The sequence below is a fragment of the Marmota flaviventris genome, chromosome 13 (genome assembly GCF_047511675.1).
Source record: "Marmota flaviventris isolate mMarFla1 chromosome 13, mMarFla1.hap1, whole genome shotgun sequence".
Taxonomy (NCBI): domain Eukaryota; kingdom Metazoa; phylum Chordata; class Mammalia; order Rodentia; family Sciuridae; genus Marmota; species Marmota flaviventris.
Genome location: NC_092510.1, coordinates 97,891,999 through 97,914,651, shown reverse-complemented (window position 1 = coordinate 97,914,651; position 22,653 = coordinate 97,891,999). Strand labels below are relative to the sequence as shown.

The window sequence follows — 22,653 nt, the reverse complement described above, 5'->3', positions numbered from 1 at the left end:
GAAGAGCACTGGATAAGCCTGGCCAGTAAACTGGGCGTGCAGGAAAAGGCCTCAGCGCTCCTGCGTGGCCCACTCTGGGCCTTTCCCCTGAAGAGGCCTGTTAGCGCATGGGGTTCCCTGTTAACATGGGGAGTCGGCAGGGAGCCCCTAGCCCAGAGGCTTTGTGTTGAATGGGCAAGCTGTCTAGGTCTAGGTGGCACCTGACAGCAGTGGGCAGCAGTTCCCAGGGGTCAGGCTGGAGCACACAGCGCCCTTACCTAGCCTGGGCCTGCTGCCGGGACAGAGCGTCTGGTTTCTGGGTGTGCAGCTACTTGAGAACCTCTAGTAGACCCGAGGAAAGAGGAAGGTACTGCCGAGGAGAGGGACAGGGGGCTTGGGAGGTGAGCTGTCCATGGTGCCGTGGGGCTAAGGGTGGTCGGGAGCAGAGGAAGCGGGGAGGGGAGCCTGGGTGATTCGTGGCAGGGAAACCTCTTCCTGGGTGCTTCTCCATCCACCCTGTGCCCTTCATTCGGTCAGCGCTGCATGGCCCCTGTTGACCAGCTGCGGGTCTCCAGGACCCACCGCACCCTCCAACCCTCTCCCCCCTGTCTGCAGCAAGGTGATTGAGCACTGCAGCAACTTTAAAGAGGAGAACATGGACACGTCCAGATAGAGATCTCAGCCCGCAGACACCACTGCTCGGACCACAGGCCCGGAGCAGCCTCACGTGGCCCAGCTGGCAGGTCCCTCCAGGAGCCTCCCACGTGACAAAGACAGAGGGGACTTTTGCACAACCGACGCTTTTCCTTAACATTAGTGAGATATATATATTATATATATATATACATATATATATATATATTATTTTTTTGGTTAGGAAGTGTGAAGTTTTGTGTGTATGATTTCTGTACAAAAACAAAAGAAACCTCCCTGAATTCTTGCCACTTCCTTGGCCATTCTCACCCTGACTCCAAGCCTTCATTGCTGCCACACTCACTCCTACCCCAGCCAGACTACATGCCTCTAACGTTGTGAGTGTCCCATCCTTTCCTGGTGACCTCAACCCTGGCCGGCCTCCCATCTGTCTGGAGAGGAGTCCGTGTGGGTCAGCCTGCTCCAGCATCCTAAGCCACACACCCAGGCCTGACAACCCCACTGGGCTCCTGGGCATGGCTGATGGAGTGTGGGGATTAAAACTGTCCCCACTGGGTCTCCCAGAAGCCTTGGTGCTCCCAGCTGTGGGCCATCAGGGGCAGGACAGTGAGTGGCTCCCAGGCCTAGGGCCAGGCTGCCCCGCTCCTGAGGCCCCACCCTCTGGCCAGGCCTGCTGCGGCCATGCTGCTATGGAGACTGCTTCTGCGTCTCCCACCAGGCCCCAGGCTGTTGAAGGCCCCAGCCCAGGGATGGCCAGAACTCGGGGGCAGATTCTACTGCCCCTTCTGCCAAACACATCCCATTCCTGCCCAGCTCTGGAAGCCAGCACCTTCTGGGGCCAGGGCCTTGCTCCCAGTCTTCACAGCCCTCATTTGCCCATAAGCTCCCAAGGTGCCCAGGCACCCCCACCAGCAGAACTGAACCTGCCTCATTCACCCCTGCCTGCCCGCTGCCCAGAGGACCCCACACCTCTCCGAGGCAGGAGGTCCCCACTTTAGCCCTTCACAGTGGCAGCAGGCAGCCACCTCCAGACCAGCACTGGGACAGGCTGTACCTGGGAAACCTCTGTGCTGTGTTGCAGACCCCATGAGAGGCTGCTGCGTCTCCACACCTTGTGTACCCCCTGCTCCAACTCGGAGTTGCTTCTCATCGGACATACGGGTGGCGGGCCACGGGGAACAAGAGACCTGGGGCAGAGCCAACCCTGGAGGCGGCCTTCCTCCTTGGCCCTGTTTTGGATTCTCCTGGCTTTTCTACCTCCAGGTAGAGCAGACCAGGCAGCCTTAGGGAGACGTGACTGGCCCTTTTCTCCCTGAGTCTTTCCCTCCAGGCCCTGGGAAGGGGGCTCACCCCTGTTCCCTCCAGTGAGGCAGATGGCCACCTTGGCCCCTTCCTTCCATCCCAGGCCCCAACAGCCCCAGCTAGACCGGGGCAGAGCTCACTCATATCGCATTGCTTTCTCAGCCTGGGGCCTGGGGAAATGTCTGTACTTTGGGATGTCACAGAAATACATTTTTGTGCAAAGTGCAGCAGAACAGAGTGTCTTTTTTTGTTGTTGTTTGTTTGTTTGTTTGTCTGTCTAAAGAGCGTCTTTCTTGCAGAGGGGCTGAGAGTGCTGGCCTGGGGGGCATCTTGGCAGGAGTCTGGAATGTGGGTAGCTTTGTGGTAGGTAGGGCTGTGTCTGGGGATTTGTGCCCTGTCCTCAGAACAAATCAACTGCAGGTTGGGGACAGGTGGCAGGTTGAGGGTAGAATATATGTTTCCTTCACATTTTTGTCACATCCATGTCTAGACACCCAGGTCAAGGCTGGCCACTGACCAACAGGGCCCCTGCCCAGATGAGACAGACCGTTGGTAAACAGGAGGTCACAACCCTGTGGGACCCCTGGGAGAAGGCACCTCCTGCAGACTGCTAGGTGTGGACATGGGTCCCGAAGACCAGAGGCAGCTGGCTGCGGTGCTGAGGACAGGGAGCCAGAGCCTGCTCCCCGAGGAGCCCGCAGGCTTCTCCTAAGAGGAGACAGCTGAGCTGAACCCAGCAGAAAGACGGAGCCCGCCTGGGGGCCTACGCATCCTAGATGGGGGACCCGCCAGGGAGAAGAGTGGCATGGGCTACGGCAGCATGAAAGGAGCCAGGGTGGCAGCAGGAGGGGAGGGGAAGTAGCTGGTACACAGTGAGGCGGCCAGGCTCCGACATTGTCCAGAGAGTCCTGGGTACGTCCAGGTTCTCTCCTTCCCTGAGGTGCCAATGGGAATAGCAGACAATAGGGTCACACTCCCTACAGGCCATGGTGAGGGTGTGGCCCTAGTCTCCATGTGAGGCAAGGCACTGGAGGCTGAGACAGAGCACCAACACCAACATTCCAGGAGCTGAGGGTGCCTGCTCCATCCTCCTCATCCCCTGCACAGGTTTCTCTCTTCCCAGGGAAGAGTCCCTGTGCTACCAGGCACAGTGGTGCACATCTGTAATCCAGCCGTTCAGGAGGCTGATGCAGGAGGATTGCAAGTTCAAATGCAGCCTCAGCAACTTAGCAGGGGCCTAAACAGGTCAGAGAGGCCCTGCCTCTAAATATATATATATATATATATATATATTTTTTTTTTTTTAAAGGGCTGGGGATATTGCTCATGGTTCAGCGCCCCTGGGTTCAATCCCCAGTACTGAAAAGAGTCCCCAGCTGCTAGCCATCCATCAGGCCTGGGGAGAAAGGGTATCAGCAACAGAGGTTTGCCTTGGAATCCTAGTGCATGATCCATTTCTGGGAGGGAATATGGGTACCATCTGCCAGGTGCTTGCCAGTGGCCGCTGGCACTGTGGAGCCTTTCTTCTGTGTGCCAGGCCCTTTGCCGTGAGCTTTGTGTACACTATTCTTCCACATAGTCCTCATGGATAGGGATGCTGAGATCCCGAGAGGCAGAGTGGCTCCTTGCCTCAGGTAGCCACAGTAGAGGAGGGAAACACAACTTCCCCAGATACGCCAGGCACCCCTCCCCCGGCCCCCCAGCCCCAGCACCTACTATTTCCTGCACACCCCATCACAGTGCCTGTGACTTCATGGGGCTGAAGTTACTTTGCGTCTTGTGCTGAAATGCAAGCAACAGGCAACGTTAAGGCTCTGCTGTGGCACAGCCCAGAACCCTGCACATGGGGATGCTCATTTAAAATTTGCTGGATTGGGGGCTGGGGCTGTAGCTCAGTGGCAGAGCACTCGTCTAGCATGCATGAGCACTGGGTTCGATCCTCAGCACCAAATCAAAAATAAATAAATAAAATAAAGGCATTCTGTCCATCTACAATTATAAATTAAAAAAAAAAAATCTTGCTGGATGGGCTAGGGTTATAGTTCAGTGGTAGAGCACTTGCCTAGCACATTTGAGGCACTGAGTTCAATTCTCAGCACCACATAAAATTAATAAATAAATTGTATTGTGTATACAATACATATATAAATGTATTGTATCCATACGTAAATAAATGTATCCATCTACAACTACCAAATATTAAAACAAAATTTGGGCTGGGATTGTGGCTCAGCAGTAGAGTGCTCATCTAGCATGTGTGAGGCCCTGGGTTCAATCCTCAGCACAACATAAAAATAAAATAAAAGATATTGTGTCCAGCTACAACTAAAAAATAATAAATATTTTTTAAAAAACACTTGCTGGATGAGTGGAAAACAGGGGAGTGTCTGGGCTGCTATAACAAAACATATGAGACTGGTAAGCTCTAAAGAATAGATATTGAGGCTGGATGCTGTGGCGCACACCTGTAATCTCAGCAATTTGGGAGGCTGAGGCAGGAGGCTCACAAGTTTGAGCCTCATCTCAGCAACTTTCTTGAGACCCTGTCTCAAAAAAAAAAAAAAAAAAAAGGGCTGGAGATATAATTTAGTGGCAAAGCATCCTTGAGTTCAGTCTCCAGTACAAAACAAAAAATCGGGGCACGGTGGCGTGCACACCTATCATCCCAGCAACTCAAGAGACTGAGGCAGGAGGACTCTGAAGCCAACCTCAGAAAGTTAGCAAGACCCTGTCTCAAAATAAAAAATAAAATGGGCTGGGCATGTGGCTCAGTGATACAGTGTCCCTGGCTCCCCTCCCCAGTACAAGGAAGGAAGGAAGGAAAGAAGGAAGGAAGGGGCTGAGCAGTGACCCGTGCCAGTATCCCAGCTACTATGAAGGCTGAGGAAGGAGGATCACTTGAGCCCAGGAGTTTGATGCAGCCTGGACAACAGAGCAAGACCCCACCTAAAAAAACAAATAGGAGCTAGGGTTGTGGCTCAGTGGTAGAGCGCTAGCCTAGCATGTGTGAGGCACTGGGTTTAATCCTCAGCACCACATAAAAATAAACAAAATAAAGGTATTGTATCCATATGCAACCAAAAAAGAAAGTCTTAAAAAAATAAGTAAAACAAAGGTATTGTATCCATGTTCAATTAATTTTTTTTAAATAAATAAGAACAGAATTTTATTTCTCAGTTCTGGAGGCTGGGAAGTCCAAGATCAAGATGGCAGCAAGAAGACTGGTATCTGATGGAAGCTGCTCTCTGCTTCCAAGATGATGCCTTGAATCCTCCAGAGAGGAGGAATGTTATGCCCTCCTGTCCTCACAGGGCAGATCAGAGCAGAAGGGCAAAGGGGCTAACCTAGTTGCCTCCAGCCCTTTTACAAGGTACTAATCCAATTCATGAGAGTGGAGCCCCCATGATTTAATCACTTTCCCAGGGTCCCACTTCTTAATACCACCACCAAAGAAGCTAAATTTCAACACATGAATTTTGGGGGAGACACATCCAAAGCCAGCTTTGGAATATTTGCTACAACTCAGGGTCAAATCTGATGTTTCACTGGTAAAGAAATTATATTTTTCCAGTTGGGGTCCTCAAACATGACCCACTTCTTCAAAAGAAGATTAATGTCTCAACCAGAGAGTAATTTTGCAGAGCTCCATGAGAAATGTGATCTCCCCTGGGAATCAGAATCAGTACAAATTTCTATATGAAGTTCAATAGCAAGCAAAAGATGTTCAAGAATACAACCTTCGGGCTGGGGATGTGGCTCAAGCGGTAGCGCGCTCGCCTGGCATGTGTGCGGCCCGAGTTCGATCCTCAGCACCACATACAAATAAAGATGTTGTGTCCACCGAAAACTAAAAAATAAATATTAAAATTTCTCTCTCTCTCTCTCTCTCTCAAAAAAAAAAAAAAAAAAATACAACCTTCATGCAAGAGGGCTAAGGGGGCCCAGGCCAGGATCATCAAACTAGACCCACTGGATGCCCCCAGCCACTTTTTTTTTTTTTTTCCATTTCTGTGGTGCTGAAGATGGAACCCAGGACTTTGTGCATGGTAGGCAAGGGCTCTATCAACGAGCCACACCCCAGCTCCTGATTTCTTCTTATCTCTGCCCCAGTAAGATACAAGCTCCACGAAGACAGAGCTCAGTCTGAACTCTGGCTTGGTTCAGATGTTTCAGGTGCAGGCAGCAGAGACCCACCCTGGAGTGCAGCTGGGCTCCCAGAATGAGGACCAGCTGGAACTCCTGGCCTCAGAAGGAACACACACACGGGATGGCCTGGGGGCTGTTCTCCCAAGGGCTTTGCCATCAGTGTGACAGATCAGTCCCAGCTGCTTCCTTTCTAGTTCAGAGTCTGGGCTCCAGGAGAGACAAGCCAGCTTGCTATGCTCTGCCTCTTCCTGACAGGGCCTCAACCTTGGTCTATAAAAACAACAGACTCTTGGGCTGGGATTGTGGCTCAGGGGTAGAGCGCTCCCCAGCGTGGAGGCCCTGGGTTCAATCCTCAGCACTACATAAAAATAAAGAAGTAAAATAAAGACATTGTGTCCAACTACAACTAAAAAAACCAAAACAAAAAACTACTGACTCTTAACCCACATGATTTTATTCACTCCCCTCCCTGACAAACATTAACATAGTGTCTAACATCTCAAGGTCGCATCCCTAGGACAGCCAACCTTAGATCCCTTTAACTGCCCGCCCGTAGGAAAGCTCAAGGCTGCCAAAAGAACTTGAGTTTTTCCTCGACAACACCTGGCACCAGAACCCCTGCCCCGCAAGACCCTTGGAGCACTTACTGAAAGGGTTTATGATGGTGAATCCTTCCTCTGTGCCTTTATAAATGTGAATCTATCTCCTACAACTCAGGAGAGGCATTCTCAAGAACCAGAGAGCTGCTCCTCTGAAATGTGATCCGCAGAGGCCACCGGAGGCTGGAATCCTGACTCCACCCTTATGGACACAGGGCTGGCCTCCCAGCATCAGCATTGACCAAGACTTTGCCATTTTTCATTTCCCTGACTGTTCAAATCCCCTAGGTTCCCTTTCCCTACTCCCTCATTCTACCTTTTATTTTTATTTATTTACTACTGCAGTACTGGTGCCTGGACCCAGGGCCTTGCACATGCTGGGCAAGTACTCTGCCACGGAGCTACACTCCTAGTCCTGTTTTATTTTATTTATTTATTTTTTATTTACTTATTTATTTTTTGGTACTGGAGATTGAACTCATGGGCATTTAACCTCTGAGCCATATGTGCAGCCCTTTTTTATATTTTATTTACCAACAAGGTCTCACTGAGTCGCTTAGGACCTTACTAAGTTGCTGAGGCTGGCTTTGAACTTGCAATCCTGCCTAAGCTGCCCAACCCTCCCAAACTGCTGGGATTACAGGCATGTGCCACTGCACCTGGCTGTTTTTAGTTTTCTTTAGGGTCTTGCTAAGATGCTCAGGTTGGCCTTGAACTTGGGATCTTGCCTCAAATTCCTGAGTCGCTGGCTCATTCTACCTTTTAAATGTCAGGGTACACAAATAGAAGTTGAATTAGTTCACATTGGGTCCTCTTCCATGTTGCAATGGTATAACACTGATCAAAATCTATCCTAGGGGCTGGGGATTATGGCTCAGTGGTACAGCGCCTGCCTGGCATGTGTGAGGCACTGGGCTTGATCCTCAGCACTACATAAAAACAAAATAAACATTAAAAAAATCCTAACTCTTTAGTTGATCAGCTTGTCATCAGCATAATGCCTTACTCATAAAAGCCTGAGAACTAGGGGCTGGGGTTGTGTCTCAGTGGTAGTGTGCTCGCCTAGCATGTGTGACGCACTGGGTTCAATCCTCAGCACCACATAAAAATAAAGACAATAAAGTCCATCAACAACTATATATATATTTTAAAGCCTGAGAATTATCTGTTGATTGGATAATGTACTAGAGCTCTCCCCTGGGCACATTAAGAAACATACCCATCACAGTAATCAAGACTGAGTTGCAAGTGACAGACACCCAACTTGAACTGACCAGGATAGTCAAGGTGGGAAATTCATTGATGAATGCAAGGGGGCAACTTAGAGACAATACCAGCTTCAGGCATAGCTGGATCCAGAGGGGGAGGGAAAACATTCTAAGACTCACTCTTTCTTTTAATGCTGCTTATATTCATGTCCCTATAAGCTGGCCTATTAGCTCCTGCCTGATAGGATCTCTCCATGTAAAGATGCCTTTATATCCTATTATTTATGCTTGAATCCAAAAGAATGTTCCTTTTTCAGCAATCAATCTCATGGAATGATTGCCCTTACTGAGTCACATGCCCATGCCCTGCTCTCGCTATGGAGTGAAGGGCAATCCTTCTAGAGCCATGCTGGATTGAGATATCATTTCCTCTATAGAAAAGGGAATGTTGAGGGCTGGGGCTGGGGCTCAGTGGTAGAGCGCTTGCCTAGCACGTGATTAAAATAAAGGTCCATCAACATCTTTAAAAAAAAAAAAAAATTTTTTTTAAAGGGAGATGTTGAACTGGCCAAGGCAATACATGTCCAAAGAGTGCACTGCAGGAGTAGGAGGCTTAAGGTGGTCGCTGGCATCTGTGGGAGGTGTGCTAGAATCAGGGCTGTAAGGGAGAGCAGTCGGGCTGGGAGCAGGTGCTGGCTTAGAACAGCAGGAGCGCCAGGTAGGGCACTTCCAGTACTTAATCCTCCAGTCACCTTGGGAGGTGGGGGTACTGTTATACAGAAAGAAAACAGCTCAGGGGAGTTCAGACACTTGCCCGGGAACAGTCAGGGAGGAAGAGGCAGTGTCAGTATTTCTGTCACTAACCAAAAGATGGGCCGCTCAGCCAGAATCCGCACCAAGGACCTCCACTTTTCCATCTAACGTTTGCGATATTCGAAAACGAACTGAAGGAGGTAAGAATTGCCGTCCCGGAACAACGTAGGGCAGGCTCTGTCTCTTTTGACGTCTTAACCATCACACCTTTGAGATGGGCACAATTTTGCCCGCTGGAATCAAGGCAAGGACCTGGAACGGCGGGGCGCTTAGGGAACTGCACGCATGCGCGAGGCCGTGGGGGCGGAGCCCGAGAGCCGCGCGCCTGCTCAGGGGCTTTGAAAAGTTACCTGGCTGGTGGGGGCTGGAGTTGGGGGAGTTACCGGCTGCGCGCGCGCCGGCCCCGCCCTCAGCCTCCTCAGGCACCTGTTGGCTTGAGGGCCCACTCGGCCGCAGCTGTCATCCAATAGGCAGCCTCCCTGCGCCAATTCGGCCCTGCCCACCATCCGGATCCGCCAATCCCAGGGCGACCGCGGCCCCTCTCCCAGGGCCGGTTCCTCCCGGCGCGTCTTCCGGGTGGGGCCCGGGCCCTGGCGATGGCGCCCTGGGCGCTCCTCCGCCCTGGGGTCCTGGTGCGAACCGGCCACACCGTGCTGACCTGGGGAATCACGCTGGTGCTTTTCCTGCACGATACCGGTGAGCCGGACCCCGAGCGACCCGGACCCATCGATCCCGAGTAGTGCCTCGCACGTTTGGGTCTCACCGGGTCCCCCACCTATTCCCCAGAGACTCCGAGATTCACCCCGTTTCCGCCGGCTCCAGGCCCTCTCCCCATCCGTCATTCCCCCAGCCACCTGCTCTCCCCTGATGACCAGTTGATCCTTAATTAATCCCAGCATCTTCCTGATTACTGCCAGATGCCCTGTCCATCCCAAGAAACACTAAAGGATCGACTAGAGCTCCTATCTCCCTGACCCTGGACCAGACTCCATCCTTCCAAGGAATTGACTCCCAATCCCCCTATTCATGAGATTAGTAGGATCACCTACATTCACGGACTGGCATCCCAGTTCGGGCTTCCCAATCTCAGGCAAGGGAATACTCTGGTAAGGGAGGGGCCCGTCTCCAGAGTCCCATAGTAGCACCCATTCACCCACCCACCTGCATCCCATCATTCTCCTCTGGAGTCCCCTACCCACCACCTTTATCTGCCACAGTGAGCCCCCACCCGCTTTAGCCTAAAAATTTGCTCAAGTCTCTCCTTCAGGAAAGGATGTCCCTCAAAAGCCCCGCTTCATTCTCTGCTCCCTTTTATAACCAAGGGCTTCAGAGCTGTCCACACCCTGCTGCCCTCAGCCCTTTCACCTCCCTGAAATCCTCCTCACCTCCAGCCCTGCCCCTCCTGTTCTGCTCTGGGGGACCAGCCTCACTGTCCTCTGGTCTCTCCAGAGCTGCGGCAATGGGAAGAGCAGGGGGAGCTGCTCCTGCCCCTTACCTTCCTGTTCCTGGTGCTGGGCTCCCTGCTGCTCTACCTGGCTGTGTCGCTTATGGATCCTGGCTATGTGAATACTCAGCCCCAGCCCCAGGTAACCAGGGGCCCCTGGGAGCCTGAACTCCTCTTCCAGACAGCAGGGACCCAAGGCCCAGTAACAGCCTCCATGAAGGGGCCCTATTCTATGGGCTTTTGTGTGGCATCTTAGTAAACTGTCCTGCCAGCCCTAGACCCTTATCTTGCAATGAGGAAATCACCAAGGCCCAGAGAGATGAACCTTGCAAAGGTCACATAGCTTTACTCAGTGTAGGGTGCTCTGCTCTACCCACCTACATGGGATGGGCCCCAAACTCCACAACCAGAGTAAGCTGGCCCCCAAAGAAGATGCCTACCAGTGTCATCTACCTCCTAAGGAGACCCTATCTCGTACTCTATCCCTTATTTTCAGGAGCCCAAGGAGGAACAGACAGCCATGGTTCCACAGGGGATTGCCCTTCGACGCTGCAGATACTGCCTGGTGCTGGTGGGTGATGCAGGGACCCCCATGGGACCTTCTGCCCCAGTACTCTGGCCTCCCAAGTTCAGGCCCTGACCCTGGTCCTCATCCCTCTCTGTGCCTACAGCAGCCCCTGCGGGCCCGACACTGTCGTGATTGTCGCCGCTGCGTCCGCCGCTATGACCATCACTGTCCCTGGATGGAGAACTGTGTGGGGGAACGCAATCACCCGCTCTTCGTGGCCTACCTGGCACTGCAGCTGGTGGTTCTTCTGTGGGGCCTGTACCTGGCATGGTAGGTATAGGTACCACTGCCACCCAGGGCATGGAGGGAGCGTGGGCAGCATGTACCCACAGGTGTGCAGAGCCAGGGCTCCCTGGGCCCAGCTGAGAGGGATGGGGCAGCCTGCCTTCTCCTGTCTCTGAGTCCCTGTCCCTGTCCTGCAGGTCTGGCCTCCAGTTCTTCCAGCCCTGGGGGCTGTGGCTGCGGACCAGGGGCCTTCTGTTTGCCACCTTCCTGTTGCTGTCCTTCTTCTCACTGGTGGCTGGCCTGCTCCTGGCCTCACACCTCTATCTGGTGGCCAGCAACACCACCACCTGGGAGTTCATCTCCTCACACCGTATTGCCTACCTCCGCCAGCGCCCCAGCAACCCTTTCAACCGTGGTCTGACCCGCAACCTGGCCCACTTCTTCTGTGGATGGCCCTCAGGGTCCTGGGAGACCCTCTGGGCTGAGGAGGAAGTGGAGGAGGGCAGCAGCCAGGCTGTTTAGGTTTGCTGGAGGCAGAGCTTGCCATCTTGTGCCTGAAAACCAGAGGAACCATACCTAGCTGGAGTCAGCCCTTGGAGGGCCTGGAGCTCCTCACTCCGCCCACCCTCCCTGGCCTCAAAGCAGAGCATCAAGACAGTGGCTGGTTCTATCTTCCCAAGGAAGAAAGAAAAGAGGACCTAATTGGGGTTCCAGCACCAAGGCACCCTAGACTCCACCCTACCCCCAAACCAGGCTGCCTCCAGGGCACAGTTTTTCAAATTTAATAATCCATAAAGCAAGTCAAATATTAAAGACAAATCAAGCCACTCCTTACTGTGTACCCTCTCGGGTCCAGTTTTGGCCAGGAAGAAGAGAGGTAGGAGGAAGGGCAGAGGACACACTTTGCTCAGTGAGCAGTCTACGACAGTAGCCCTCTGGCTGCCACCGCGAGTCCTACAGCTTATAAACCTGGGCCTCTGGGTGGGCACACAGATGGGCAAGTGGGTAGTAGTCTAGGGGCATGGGCAAAGGTGTGGGGGAGCCCTCAGGGCCCCAGGAATCTCTCGGACACGAAGTCAAAGTCCTGGAAGGCAGCCTGTTGGCAGGTGGTGAGGGACCTTCGAGGGGCAGGCGGGGTCAGAGCCGGTGGCAGCCCTGTGAACTCTCCCTCAAAGTAGCGCAGGTCTGCTGGGCCGCAAAGCGTGGGCACGAAGGGGGGCTGGATTGTGCGAGTAAGCAGGGCCTGCCAGTTGGTAGTCTGGGGACAAGGGCAGAGGTGCCTGAGATGGTGGGAACAGCAGTCCCCGGGGGCACTCCAGGTTTCCCCCATACCAAGCACCAGAGACCATTATGGTCCAAGCCACTCACCCTGAAGAATGGCTGCACCTTGATCTCCTCAGCATCCTGCTTGCCTGCCCCCAGGCGCTGCTCTGGGCACTTCTGGAGGAGCTGGGCAGGAGGGCAGGTGTGCGCTCAGGGTGCTCCACCTAGGCACTGTCTGCCCTCCACAGGTACCCATGTGAGCAGCGCCACAGGGCCCCGAGCATGGTAGCAAGAGGCACAAAAGCCATAGTAGCTGTCAGGCCCAGCCCTCACCCCACAGTGCCTACCTTCTGAATGAGCTCTAGACTTTGCACAGACAGAAAGTGGGGGTATGGGGCATCTGAATTGACGATACAGTCAAACACCTCCTCTTCCGTGTCTCCTGGGAACGGGCACTGTAGAAATGGGACTCAGTGGGTATATGCGCCACTTCATTCCTCCCTACCTGAGGCCCCAGCAGCCACACCCATCCTTACCTCACCCACCAACATCTCGTAGAGCAGCACTCCCAGCCCCCACCAGTCCACAGCCCGTGTGTAGGACTCCTGAGTCAGCACCTCAGGAGCCAGGAACTCTGGGGTGCCACAGAAGGTGCTTGTCCGGTCCCCAAAGCCGATCCCTGCAGACCATCATCCATACCAATGCCTGCTTAGTGTGACCTGTTCACTATAACTTCTGTGATAAGAATCAATGTCAGCTGGCCCTGGTGGCTACTGAGAGCCTGAGGCAGAAAGATCTCAAGTTCAAGGCCAGCCTCAGTACATTAGTGAGGGCCGGTCTCAACATAAATAAAGGACTGGGGATGTAGCTTTGTGGTAGAATGCCCTCAAGTTCAATCCCTAGTACCCCCCCCAAAAAAAAAAAATCAATGCCAAACCTTAAGATCCCAGGTAGCCAAGCCCATGCCAAGCCCTGCCCCACACACTCAAAAAGTGGCATGGTCATGAGGTGGTCATTGGACTGCATAAGGGAGCTAAGTCTCAGCCAAACTCACAGGCCAAAGTCACGTGAGAGGCAGGACTCAACTCCCTCTCCAGCCCTAACCACAGATTCTCCTCTGACCAAGTCCAGGCTAGGAAGGAAGGGCCAGCATTCCCAGTCCTTCGCCAGAAGGCCTGGGGTTTGGAAGGGAGGTATCTGCTGCTTGGTGAGGAGTGGGGTGTGGACCTGGACAGGTGGCCCCACCTTCCTTGCATAACCCAAAGTCTGCGATCTTCAGGAAGCCCTGGGCATCCAGCAGAAGATTATCCAGCTTCAGGTCCCTGAGGGCAGGGGGACAAACAAAAGAGGCTGAGAAGGCTGAGGCCCAGGGACCACCAATGGTCCCTAGAGCAGCCCAGGAGTGGGTAGTATCCTTACTGCCTACCCTTACTGCCCTCAGCACCTCCAGGGAAAAAGGTACCTGTAAATTATCCTCTTCTCGTGTAAGAACTGCAGCCCCAGGACCACACAGGCCAGGTAGAAGCTGGAGGGGGGTGTGGGGGAGAACTCAGGCCCAGGCCAGGTACCAGGAAGGTGAATTCAGATGTGGGTGAGAGATGGGACAGAGGATCCTCATGTCTGGGCTGAAGGGCTTCTCCAGACAACAGGACCCAGACTGTGCTAAGGCTGCTGCACAATAACGACCTATCCTTCCTCGAGTCTTCAACTGTGCGAGGATCTATGCCAAGTGCCCCACATACCTTACTTTCCTGGAACCCTCCCCAAAGTCTGGGGGGATGCTCACCATGTCTTTTATTCAAATAAGGACCTGAGACTCCAGTAAGGGACCTGCCCAGAGTCAAAAGCTAGGGGCAGAACTAATAGACCAAGTTAGGCCTTTCTAACTCCAGCGCCAGCACTGGACAGCAAAAAATAACTCCAGCTGCCGGTCTCTATGCCAGGCGATTTATAAGCATTACTGACATCTCCCCAACACTCCTATAAAGGAGTGATGACAAACCCACAGCTGCATGAACAGAGGTCATGAATGCCATGGGAGTTGAGCCAGGTCTGACTCTATGCTCTTCTGCTGATGGGTACCCAGGGAGCAGCGGGATGAAGGTCAGGGAACCAGGGAGAGTTTGCTAGAAGATGCAGGCAGGAAAACCCACCAGGCCTGGGGCTCAGGGAAGACATCTTCATGTATCTGCATCATGAGGTCGCCCCCAGGCACAAACTCGGTCACAAAGCAGATGTGGCTGGCAGTCTGGAAGCAGGCCGCGAGGGAGAGCAGGAAGGGGTGCCCCGAGCGGCCTGCGGCCTCCAGGACCCGCTTCTCACAGTAGAGGCTGCAGGGGAGCGCGTGGGTCTCAGAGGGATAGATAGCTTCTGGGGGCTCTAACCTGCCACCCACCTAGCACGCTGCCCACAGGGTGTACAAAGTGCCAGGCAGGCAGTGTGATGGTTTCTGTGGACCAAGGGCTCACAAAGGTCCTGAGCCTGCACAACTACCATGGCCCCATGTCACGGAAGAGGACAGGTGCTGAGAGAAAAGGGGGCCCTGCCCAAGAGCATAGTTTACAACTACAGGTGCCAGGCCTAGTAGACCCAGGGCTTTTAAATGCTGTCTGGATGCCCACAACCCAGGCCAGCCACCCTGGGTACCTCCAAAGCCAATGCCCGGGTACTTGGAGCCCACACTGGTCCCACCACACACCTGTCGATTTCATCACGGCTCAGCACCTCCTGCTTCTTCAGAGCCTTGATGGCATAGTATTTCCCTGTCCCCTTGAACTGAACCAGGAGAACCTGGGGACCAGAGAGAGGCTGGGTTCCAGGTGAGCAGGACAGGGGGAGACTCCACCTCCCCAGGCACTGCCTCCAGGACCCAGCATCTCCTGCTAATGTGCTGGGGTCTGCCCACCTGCTCCACTGCCCCTTCAGCCCACTACCTTCCCAAAGTGTCCCCGGCCCAGCACAGCCAAGCAGCGGAAGTCCTGAAGCCGGGGGGCTTTCCTGCAAGAGAGAAAAGGCACCAGACAGAGGAGGCTAGGGGCGTGCTCAGTGGGAGAGCTTGCCTACCATGTGCAAGGCCCGGGTTCCACCCCTAGCACCACCGGCACCACCGGAAAAAGAAAATGAACAACAAAACAAAACCCCAGCTAAGCTCCTCCCAACCACCCATGTCCCAGCCTGGGCTGTCGCCACCTCTGTGCTTGCGGGAGAGCCCTGCAGCAAAGCATGCAGCCAGAGCTCAGTGACACGGTTCAGTAAATAAGCAAGAACCTGCGTGAGCCAGGGACTGCCCCCAAGGAGCCAAGGAACGAGGGATGCTTGGTTGCACACACACTCAGGGGAGCTGAGACCATCTCCAGGTGACCCTGAGCCCATGGGTACCTGACAGGTGAGGCTGGAGGGGTGGGTGTGCGTCCGGTCCTAGGCGCCATGTGTGGGCGTTTGGTGCACTGTGAGAGCAGGGCACAGGGGGCTCAGGCACACCTTCCCTGCTTCCCCACTGGCCTGCCACCCTCCCACCAACACCACCAGCTGCCCCTTCCACCAGCCCTGCCCACCGGCACTGGAGTCTCCTCCAGGTTTGGTTCCTGGGCCAGGTAGAGGCGTGGGGGCTTGGGTGGGGGCTTCATCTCTTCTCCCAAGGAGGTCTTCTTGGGCAGGAAATCGCTGTAGGGAGGAAGCAGACACAGAATCAAGACCAAGATGACAGAGCAATTCGTGAGAAAGACTTGTAGCCATGTGAAGAGACAGAGAGTCAGAAAGTGAGCAACACGGTTGGGTACACTGGCACATGCCCGTTAATCCCACGGGCTCAGGAGACTGAGGCAGGAGGATCAGGAGTTCAAAGCCAGCCTCAGCAAAAGCAAGGCACTAAGCAACTCAGTGAATCCCTGTCTCTAAGTAAAATACAAAATAGGGCTGGGATGTAGCTCAGTGGTTGAGTGGCCCTGAGTTCAATCCCTGGCACACCCCTCCCCGCAAAAAATAGAGAGCAACAGGGACGTAAAGACACAAACTGAGCCTGGAGAGAGTCAGACACAGCAAAGAAGTGTACAGTCTGGCACGAGCTGGCTCCTCACCTGGGGGAAGCAGGGTTGGAGGTTTCATGGTGTGTAGCTGGAGTGTGAGGGCACCCCTTAGGTGGGGAGATGGTGCTTGGTGAGCTACAGGGGGGCAGCAGGTTCATGACCAAGCGCCCCCAGGCTGCCATGCTGAGATTCATCTGGGATGCTCTCAGGAAGTCCTGGCCTGTGGCAGAGGAGCATCTGGTCTCAGGACCCAGTGGCCCCAGACCTGCCGCCTCCAGCATAGAACCCTTGCCCCCACACACCTCTGCGTTTAGAGAAAATGCGTTTCTGTCTCTGCAGACGGGGCCTTCTCTCAATAACAGGATCACAGAAGGTCACCTGCAGGGGCAAGGGCAGGGCTGAAAACTAGTCCCTTCCCACCCCATCTGCTATGGCCCCTCCTCCACCTTGGACCCAACTCCAACCTATCCTCCCACCCAGTATCCACCAGTGGATACAAGAGCCAGAAGGACCCAGAGAAATGGATTCCATGTCCTCATTGGTGCCAGGGAATAAATGGAGGCTCAGAGAATGGAGGTCCTTGACCAGGGTCACACATGAAGAAGGGCAGAGTCAGGACAGGGACACAGGCCTCCAAACTTTCCCTTAGAGAGTGGCTGGGCATCCTTGGTCTTGGAGCCTCCTCTCTGGCCCTCGGTTTCCACTCTTCTGCAGGGGAGCTCACTCTCGCAGGCTCTCCTAGCCCTGTGCCCAGGGGCCCGCCAGGTCAGAGGGCAAGGAGCACTAGCACCTGGGCAAAGAGCTGCCCCTGTGGCACCAGGCTGAGGGACAGCTGATGACAGGCATTGTCCAGGAAGTCCTCCAGCCTCAGGAAGGCCACACCACACAGCTGCCGCCAGTCCTTCCAGTGCACCCCGATCTCCAGCTCACGGGCCTACATCGAAGAGGCCAGGTAAGGGACAGAGCACACTAGCAACCCCTGTCTGGGCTGTCTTCCACCCTGTGGCCTGCGACCACCCGCAACCACACAAAGGCCAGCCTTACTCGCTCCAGGGGGATGACAAAGGTCTGGTCCCAGGAGTGCTCAGCCACCTGTCCCCAGCTTGTCTGGCCCACAACACGGTTGTCCACCTTCAGCACAGCCAGCACCTCCCCTGTGGGGCCAGAGCTGGGGCTCAGGACAAGTACAAGCAGAGGCCCCTGCCCCGGGGCTCCTCCCCACTCACTGGCCAGTTCGGCTCCACCACGCTGCTGCTTGGCTCTGGCTCGGATCCAGCCCTCAGAGGGGCTGCCAGCCAGCACAGCCACTGGAGAACGTCCAGGCACGGTGGTCAGCAGCTGTTTACAGCCCAGGAGGCGGACCTGCAGTGTTCCTGAGGGGAAGTATGGGGGTAGACACGTCAGACACCACCAACATCCCCTGGAACCCCATCCTCTCTAGGAGGTGACTGACCCAGATCCCCTGCACATTAGACCTTAGTAGCCACCTGCCATCCCGGGGCAAACCACAGGCTCCTTCCTTCTGAACATCCCTACATGGGGTAGCAGGGACACAGGCAGAGTTGCAAGACCCAAATATGCTGCATGGAGCCACAGGATGGGATGAGATGCTCCCAGTGCTCAGGGTATCAAGTGCACTGTGTCTTCAAGTGAGCCACGGCAGGGATGAGAGCCTGGGGCAGGGAGTGGGAAGCCTGGTGTGTTTTATCCTGTCCCACTTGCTTCCTGAGCCTTAGTTTCTCCATTTGAATGATGAAGGGAAGCTCCAGCCATTCCCCACTCCCAAAATGGGTTCAAAACCTGTTCTGCCGACTGAGTGGGCTTATTTTAGGATACCTAAGAGTTTTGTCTCAAAGGATAGCGGAAGCCGGGCACAGTAGCACACTCCTATAATCCCAGCAGCTTGGGAGGCTGAAGCAAGAGGATCATGAGTTCAAAGCCAGCCTCAGCAATGGCGAGATGCTAAGCAATTCAGTGAGACCCTGTCTCTAAATAAAATACAAAATAGGGCTGGGGATGTGGCTCAGTGGGAGAGCACCCCTCAGTGGTAGAGTGGCTGGGAATCCTCAGTACTGCAAAATAAATACATAAATATGTAACAGCAGCATGGCATTGTCCCTGCTCACTGTGCCAGGCAACTGGACATGCAACTAGCCACTGGATTTGCATAGTAACCTTGTGGGGTGGATTCTAATATCATCCATGTTTTACAGATTGATAAACTGAGGTTCAGGGAAGGGATAGCAGTTGCCCAATGACGCATAGGTAATGGGTGGTGGAGTCAGGACTGGAACTCTTCCCCAAAGTGCTTCAGGGTCTTCCCTGAAAGGGAAGGGGAACTCTGAATCAGTGGGACTCCTGTCTACCTGTCAGGGCGACGGGCTTCACAAGCATTCCTGAAGGCTGGCTGTTCCCAAGCACTGAAGTCTGCAGTTCTTGGGCCACCCTGTTACGCAAAGGGTGGGCAGGAGGTAATTCCTCCAGCAGCTTCTCCAAGGCCAGCCGCAGGAGGTCCAGCTTCTGGGAGGATTCCTGCAGTTGGAGCTGGGCCTACACCAGGGACAGAAGCAGGGACAGGTCATGGGATACATGAGGGAGGGCAGCTGCCATGCTAAAGACACCCCCACAGGAGGTCTGACACAACATGCCTCTTTTCCCACTGCCACCCTGCAGCCAGTCCATGGTGCCCCATGCCACTGCCCAGGGTGAAATGGAGATAAGCAGACCCTCAGGCACAAGCTACAAGGGGAAGGGACATGGCCTGACCTCAGCCAGGGCTTTGCGGTCCTGTATCCTGCGGCCACCAAGTAGCTTCACCACGTTCTTGGCTCCCTCGGCCACGGCTGTCTCAATGCGCAGCCGATGCTGTAGCTCCTCTGCCCGAAGCTCAGGGCCTGAGGGGATACTGGCCTTAGGTCTGGCCCAGCCCAAGCAGCCCTCGCTGCTTCAAAGGCCTCACCTGACTCAGAGGATCCGCTGGCCTCCAGGCTGCTGATCTTCATCCGCAGCAGGGCCACCTTCAGCTGGCTATCCTGCAGCATTTGTTGGGCAGCTGCCAGGAGCTTTCTTTCCTATGGGGATGTGACATATGCCCCTTGGACCATGGCTGGGCCAGAGTCTCCCCACAACACCCCATAACAGGGTTAAAACTTCCCCTGTTAGCCTGTGGGTCAGAGCCATGCCTTCCCACCAGCTGGGTTTGAAGCTCTACTCCACCACCAGATTAAGGGCTGACACTGTATCTCCCTCACAGGGCCCAAGGCTGCTTGCATTTCCCTGTCAGAATAGGGGCTGGATCTCTACCTGACCTGAGGTCTGAGAGCCAAGCCTCTCCCATCAGACTGGGGGCGGGGACAATGCCTTCCCATCAGACCCCAAGGGCCTTACCTTGGGGGTGCCACTGGCACACGTGTGCGTCATGTTCTCAGCCCCCTGCTTCACCTTCAGTTCCACCTGCAACTGCCTCCGCAGGGCCTCCAGGTGCCCAGCCCGTGACTGCTCTGCCTGCAGCCGGGGGCCAGAGGCCACAGGCTCTGTGTCCAGGGAGTGTGGGGCACACAAATCAGTCACCAGAGCCAAGATCCCTGTGACCAAATCTTTCCTCCCTCCCCTCCCAGGCACACTGGGGATGGCACTATGAGAAGTGTGGCAATTTGATACAGTGGTCAGGGCCAAAGCAAGGAGTTGGGTGACCTGGAGCCTCCTGTCCCTTGGGGTCCATTGACTCCTCACTCACCAGCCGGGCTGGGCAGCAACACACGGGCATGCAGCTCCTGCAGCTGGCCATGCAGCTGCTCCAGACGGCGGTTGGAGGATCGCAGCAGCTGCTGCAAGTGGCCCAGATGGCGGCGGTCTGTGGCCACACGCCTCAGATTCTCCATACCCTCCTTGATTTTCAGCTCCTTCTGGATGGCCCGACGGATCACCTCTTTCTCATCCTCTGGGGATCTCTGGCCTGGCCCTGGCTAGAGGAGGGTGGAGAGGCGTCATGACCTGCAGCCTCCATCATAGGGAAGAGGAGTGGACAGCACCAAGGGGGACGTTTGGGAGGTTTCTCTGTCCACTGAGCTCAGGGGTAGAAACCTCACAGCCACACGTGAAGCTCCTGTCCTCTGCCATTTAGAGAAGGGGAAGGGGAAGTAAGTAAGGCTCATAAATATGCTTACCAGGTACCAGGTTCTAGTCTAAGAGCTCTGCAGACATTGCCTCCTGTGACTCACGGTAACCCCACCAAGTAGGAGCAGAGATTTTATTTTATCTTTGTGATAGCAATGGAACCTGGTATCTCATGAATGTTAGGCAAGCACTCCACCCCTGAGCTGTACACTCAGCGCCTTGGAGCGGTTAATATTCCCATTTTACACATGAGGAATGGACCCAGAGAGGTCAAGCAGCTTGCCTACAGTGGCAACAGAGAAGAGGCCACCATGCCTCTCCCTGCTGGCCACCCAGTCTCTCTAAGCCTGGAAACCAGAGTAGAATCTGGGAGTCAGAAAAAGCTCACTGCCAAAAAGGAATTCACCCAAAGTCACAAGGAGAAGGCAGTCAATGGCCCAAGAGGCCAAGGTCTGTTCCTCTGCTTTCCCGATGCCACAGAGGCAGCCATTCCCAGCTCAGCTCTAGGAGGAAGCAGAAGTCTCCTTCACTATTCACCCTGGTTGGAGCCAGGAAGAAGAAAACCCCCTCTCCAGAGGCCAATGCTGCAAACAGACCAGTGTCAGAGCTGATCTTGCCCCGAGTAACCCATGATGTCCCCAAGGGACTCCGCAGCAACCCCTGTCTCACCTCTCTTGGTTCCATCTCCTGAGCCCAGTGGAAGGGTGGCTACCCAGCCTCAGACACCCCCCACTCTAGGTCTCTGCTGGGCCGCCTGGCCAGGCAGTCAGAGGGCAAGGGCGAGGTTCAGGAAATCCTTTGGCCGCCCCAGGCAAGAGGGCCAAAGCCAAAGGCCTGAGAAAACAAAGATCTCTTGGAGCTGGGGGACCAGCCACCAGGGTCCTGAGTCACCCAGCCTTTGCTGCAGGGCGGAGGCTGCAGGAAATTGGAAAATGTGTACAGGCTAGGGCTGGGACAGGGGCAGAAGGACCTCCGGAGGAAGGGGGTGGGAGGAGTAGACCCAGCCCTGAAGGCTGCCTAAGTCATGGGGTGGGGACACTGGAGGAGTCCCTGCCTACTACACCTCACCCCTGAACCCCATAGCTGGTGTGCTCTGGGCTGGAAGCCTGAAGACACACACAGACATACAAAGACACACACACCCTTCCCCCTTTCTGCTCTGAACTGGGACCCTATCTGGTAAACAAATGTCCTAGTCTAAGCCTATCTCACAGCTGCTCTGGGATAGGATACCACTTCTCTCTCCTCAGTGAGTTACACACACACACACACACACACACACACTAAGCTCTTTGGGCCCACAGCACACCTACTGCCAACTAGGGGTAGAAGCCTTGACCGCCCCCCCCCCCACATTCTGGAAACCCTTGTGTACCCAAAGATTCTAGTCCGCGGTTAGGCTGGGCGCCTCTCTGGCTTACACGTAGCCCATGTGCCCCATGTGCTCTGGGGTGAGCGCCCCACAAGCGCACACAGACTGGACCCCTACCCACTGCGTGCACACCTCCTTGCCCCCGGGCACCTTCCCAAGTGCCACTGGGCCCCTCTTTGCTTTCTCGGGTAATTCCCCTGGGCCTTGGAGTTCTGGAAGAACCGATTGTAGGGAACTGTGGCGCCCTCCCAGGCTGCACCCACTGCAGTTTCGGACAAGCTCTGGGCTGGCCGGACTAGAGGCTCCGAAGAACCCAGGGACCATTAGCTAATTAACCCGGGGCTCGGGTCTGCCCTGAGAAGGCGTCGCGGTCAGCGACACTGGAGGGTTGGGAGCGGGGCGGGGCCACGAGCCGAGCTCTGGACTCCAGAGACGGCGGACAAGGCGGCCCGCGCCCCTCGGCCCGCGCAGCCCGGCCTCGCCCACGCCGTTCACCTGCCGCGGCGCCCCCTCCTCCATGGCGCCGCTCGGGCCCCTCCTCTCGTCCACTCTGGTTCCGGAAGCCCCGGCTCCTCCGCCAGCGCTTTCAAACTTGAAACTTCCCGGGAGGCGGCGCGGAAGACGCGGGATCGGGCGCCCCCTCCCGAGACCCGCGCGACCAGCGCCGCCTCTCGGCCGCGTCGCAGCAGCGCCCCAGACCCCTCTCCTAAATCCGAGACCGCAGCGCAGCCGCGGGTCCGAATTGAGCGGGAATGGGCCCCGCGCTTGGTCTCCTGAGGCTGCAGTTCCGGCTCGGTGTGACACTGATGCTCCCGGGAATGGAGGGGCAGGAAGGGCATTTCCCCAGTCCGGGTTCCTCCAGCTTTGCCCGGCCGCGTGCTCACGCGGGTCGGCCGGAGTGGGGACAGCGCCCCCTACCAGTCGCGGAGCACTGCTTGG

At 55.2% G+C, this 22,653-nt stretch overlaps 3 protein-coding genes across 9 annotated transcripts in view; 2 read left to right on the top strand and 1 right to left on the bottom strand.

Moving 5' to 3' along the window:
* Zer1 (zyg-11 related cell cycle regulator) overlaps positions 1-2,168 on the top strand; it is a 28,736-nt gene extending 26,568 nt beyond the window's left edge. For 2 of the 4 annotated variants that reach the window (XM_034636081.2, XM_027943271.2), the window contains exon 16: positions 595-2,168. In XM_034636081.2, coding sequence (XP_034491972.1) covers positions 595-652 — 58 coding nt within the window. In that variant the 3' untranslated portion in view covers positions 653-2,168. Of the gene's footprint in view, positions 1-516 lie in introns of all 4 variants that reach the window. The other 2 variants (XM_027943264.2, XM_027943256.2) reach the window with 1 other exon arrangement.
* Positions 2,169-9,255: 7,087 nt separating this feature from the next.
* On the top strand, positions 9,256-11,765 carry Zdhhc12 (zinc finger DHHC-type palmitoyltransferase 12). 3 transcript variants are annotated; one of them, XM_027943322.3, is made up of 6 exons: positions 9,256-9,397; positions 10,151-10,287; positions 10,642-10,716; positions 10,817-10,983; positions 11,056-11,069; positions 11,116-11,765. In XM_027943322.3, the coding sequence occupies exons 1-6, from the start codon at positions 9,298-9,300 to the stop codon at positions 11,421-11,423; spliced, it is 801 nt and encodes a 266-aa protein (XP_027799123.1). In that variant the 5' UTR covers positions 9,256-9,297; the 3' UTR covers positions 11,424-11,765. The 3 variants fall into 3 exon arrangements, with proteins under 3 accessions (XP_027799123.1, XP_027799115.1, XP_071457114.1); XM_027943314.3 differs by lacking the exon at positions 11,056-11,069 and having other exon boundaries at positions 11,136-11,765; XM_071601013.1 differs by lacking the exon at positions 11,056-11,069 and having other exon boundaries at positions 11,158-11,443.
* On the bottom strand, positions 11,705-22,593 carry Pkn3 (protein kinase N3). Of its 2 annotated transcripts, none has more exons than XM_027943289.3 (22): positions 22,210-22,593; positions 19,963-20,191; positions 19,614-19,759; positions 19,186-19,297; positions 18,993-19,120; positions 18,593-18,776; positions 17,453-17,599; positions 17,271-17,380; positions 17,017-17,160; positions 16,529-16,604; positions 16,278-16,446; positions 15,756-15,864; positions 15,580-15,647; positions 15,135-15,198; positions 14,900-14,991; positions 14,355-14,531; positions 13,664-13,726; positions 13,447-13,523; positions 12,738-12,880; positions 12,549-12,656; positions 12,307-12,387; positions 11,705-12,196 (listed from the first exon to the last, which is right to left on the bottom strand). In XM_027943289.3, exons 1-22 carry the CDS (start codon positions 22,231-22,233, stop codon positions 11,984-11,986), a joined length of 2,664 nt encoding a protein of 887 aa, XP_027799090.2. In that variant the 5' UTR covers positions 22,234-22,593; the 3' UTR covers positions 11,705-11,983. The 2 variants fall into 2 exon arrangements, with proteins under 2 accessions (XP_027799090.2, XP_071457113.1); XM_071601012.1 differs by lacking the exon at positions 22,210-22,593 and adding an exon at positions 21,012-21,322.
* Between the last annotated feature and the right edge of the window lie 60 nt (positions 22,594-22,653).

Bases quoted from the DNA above. Each gene is read 5' to 3' on its own strand.
- Zdhhc12 (XM_027943314.3), top strand. From the start codon at position 9,298: ATGGCGCCCTGGGCGCTCCTCCGCCCTGGGGTCCTGGTGCGAACCGGC. The intron at 10,288-10,641 runs GTAACCAGGGGC...CCTTATTTTCAG, and splicing joins ATACTCAGCCCCAGCCCCAG to GAGCCCAAGGAGGAACAGAC. The intron at 10,984-11,135 runs GTAGGTATAGGT...CCTGTCCTGCAG, and splicing joins TGGGGCCTGTACCTGGCATG to GTCTGGCCTCCAGTTCTTCC.
- Pkn3 (XM_027943289.3), bottom strand. From the start codon at position 22,233: ATGGAGGAGGGGGCGCCGCGGCAG. The intron at 12,657-12,737 runs GTAAGGATGGGT...CCATTTCTACAG, and splicing joins ACGAGATGTTGGTGGGTGAG to TGCCCGTTCCCAGGAGACAC. The intron at 12,197-12,306 runs GTGAGTGGCTTG...CCTTGTCCCCAG, and splicing joins AGGTGCAGCCATTCTTCAGG to ACTACCAACTGGCAGGCCCT.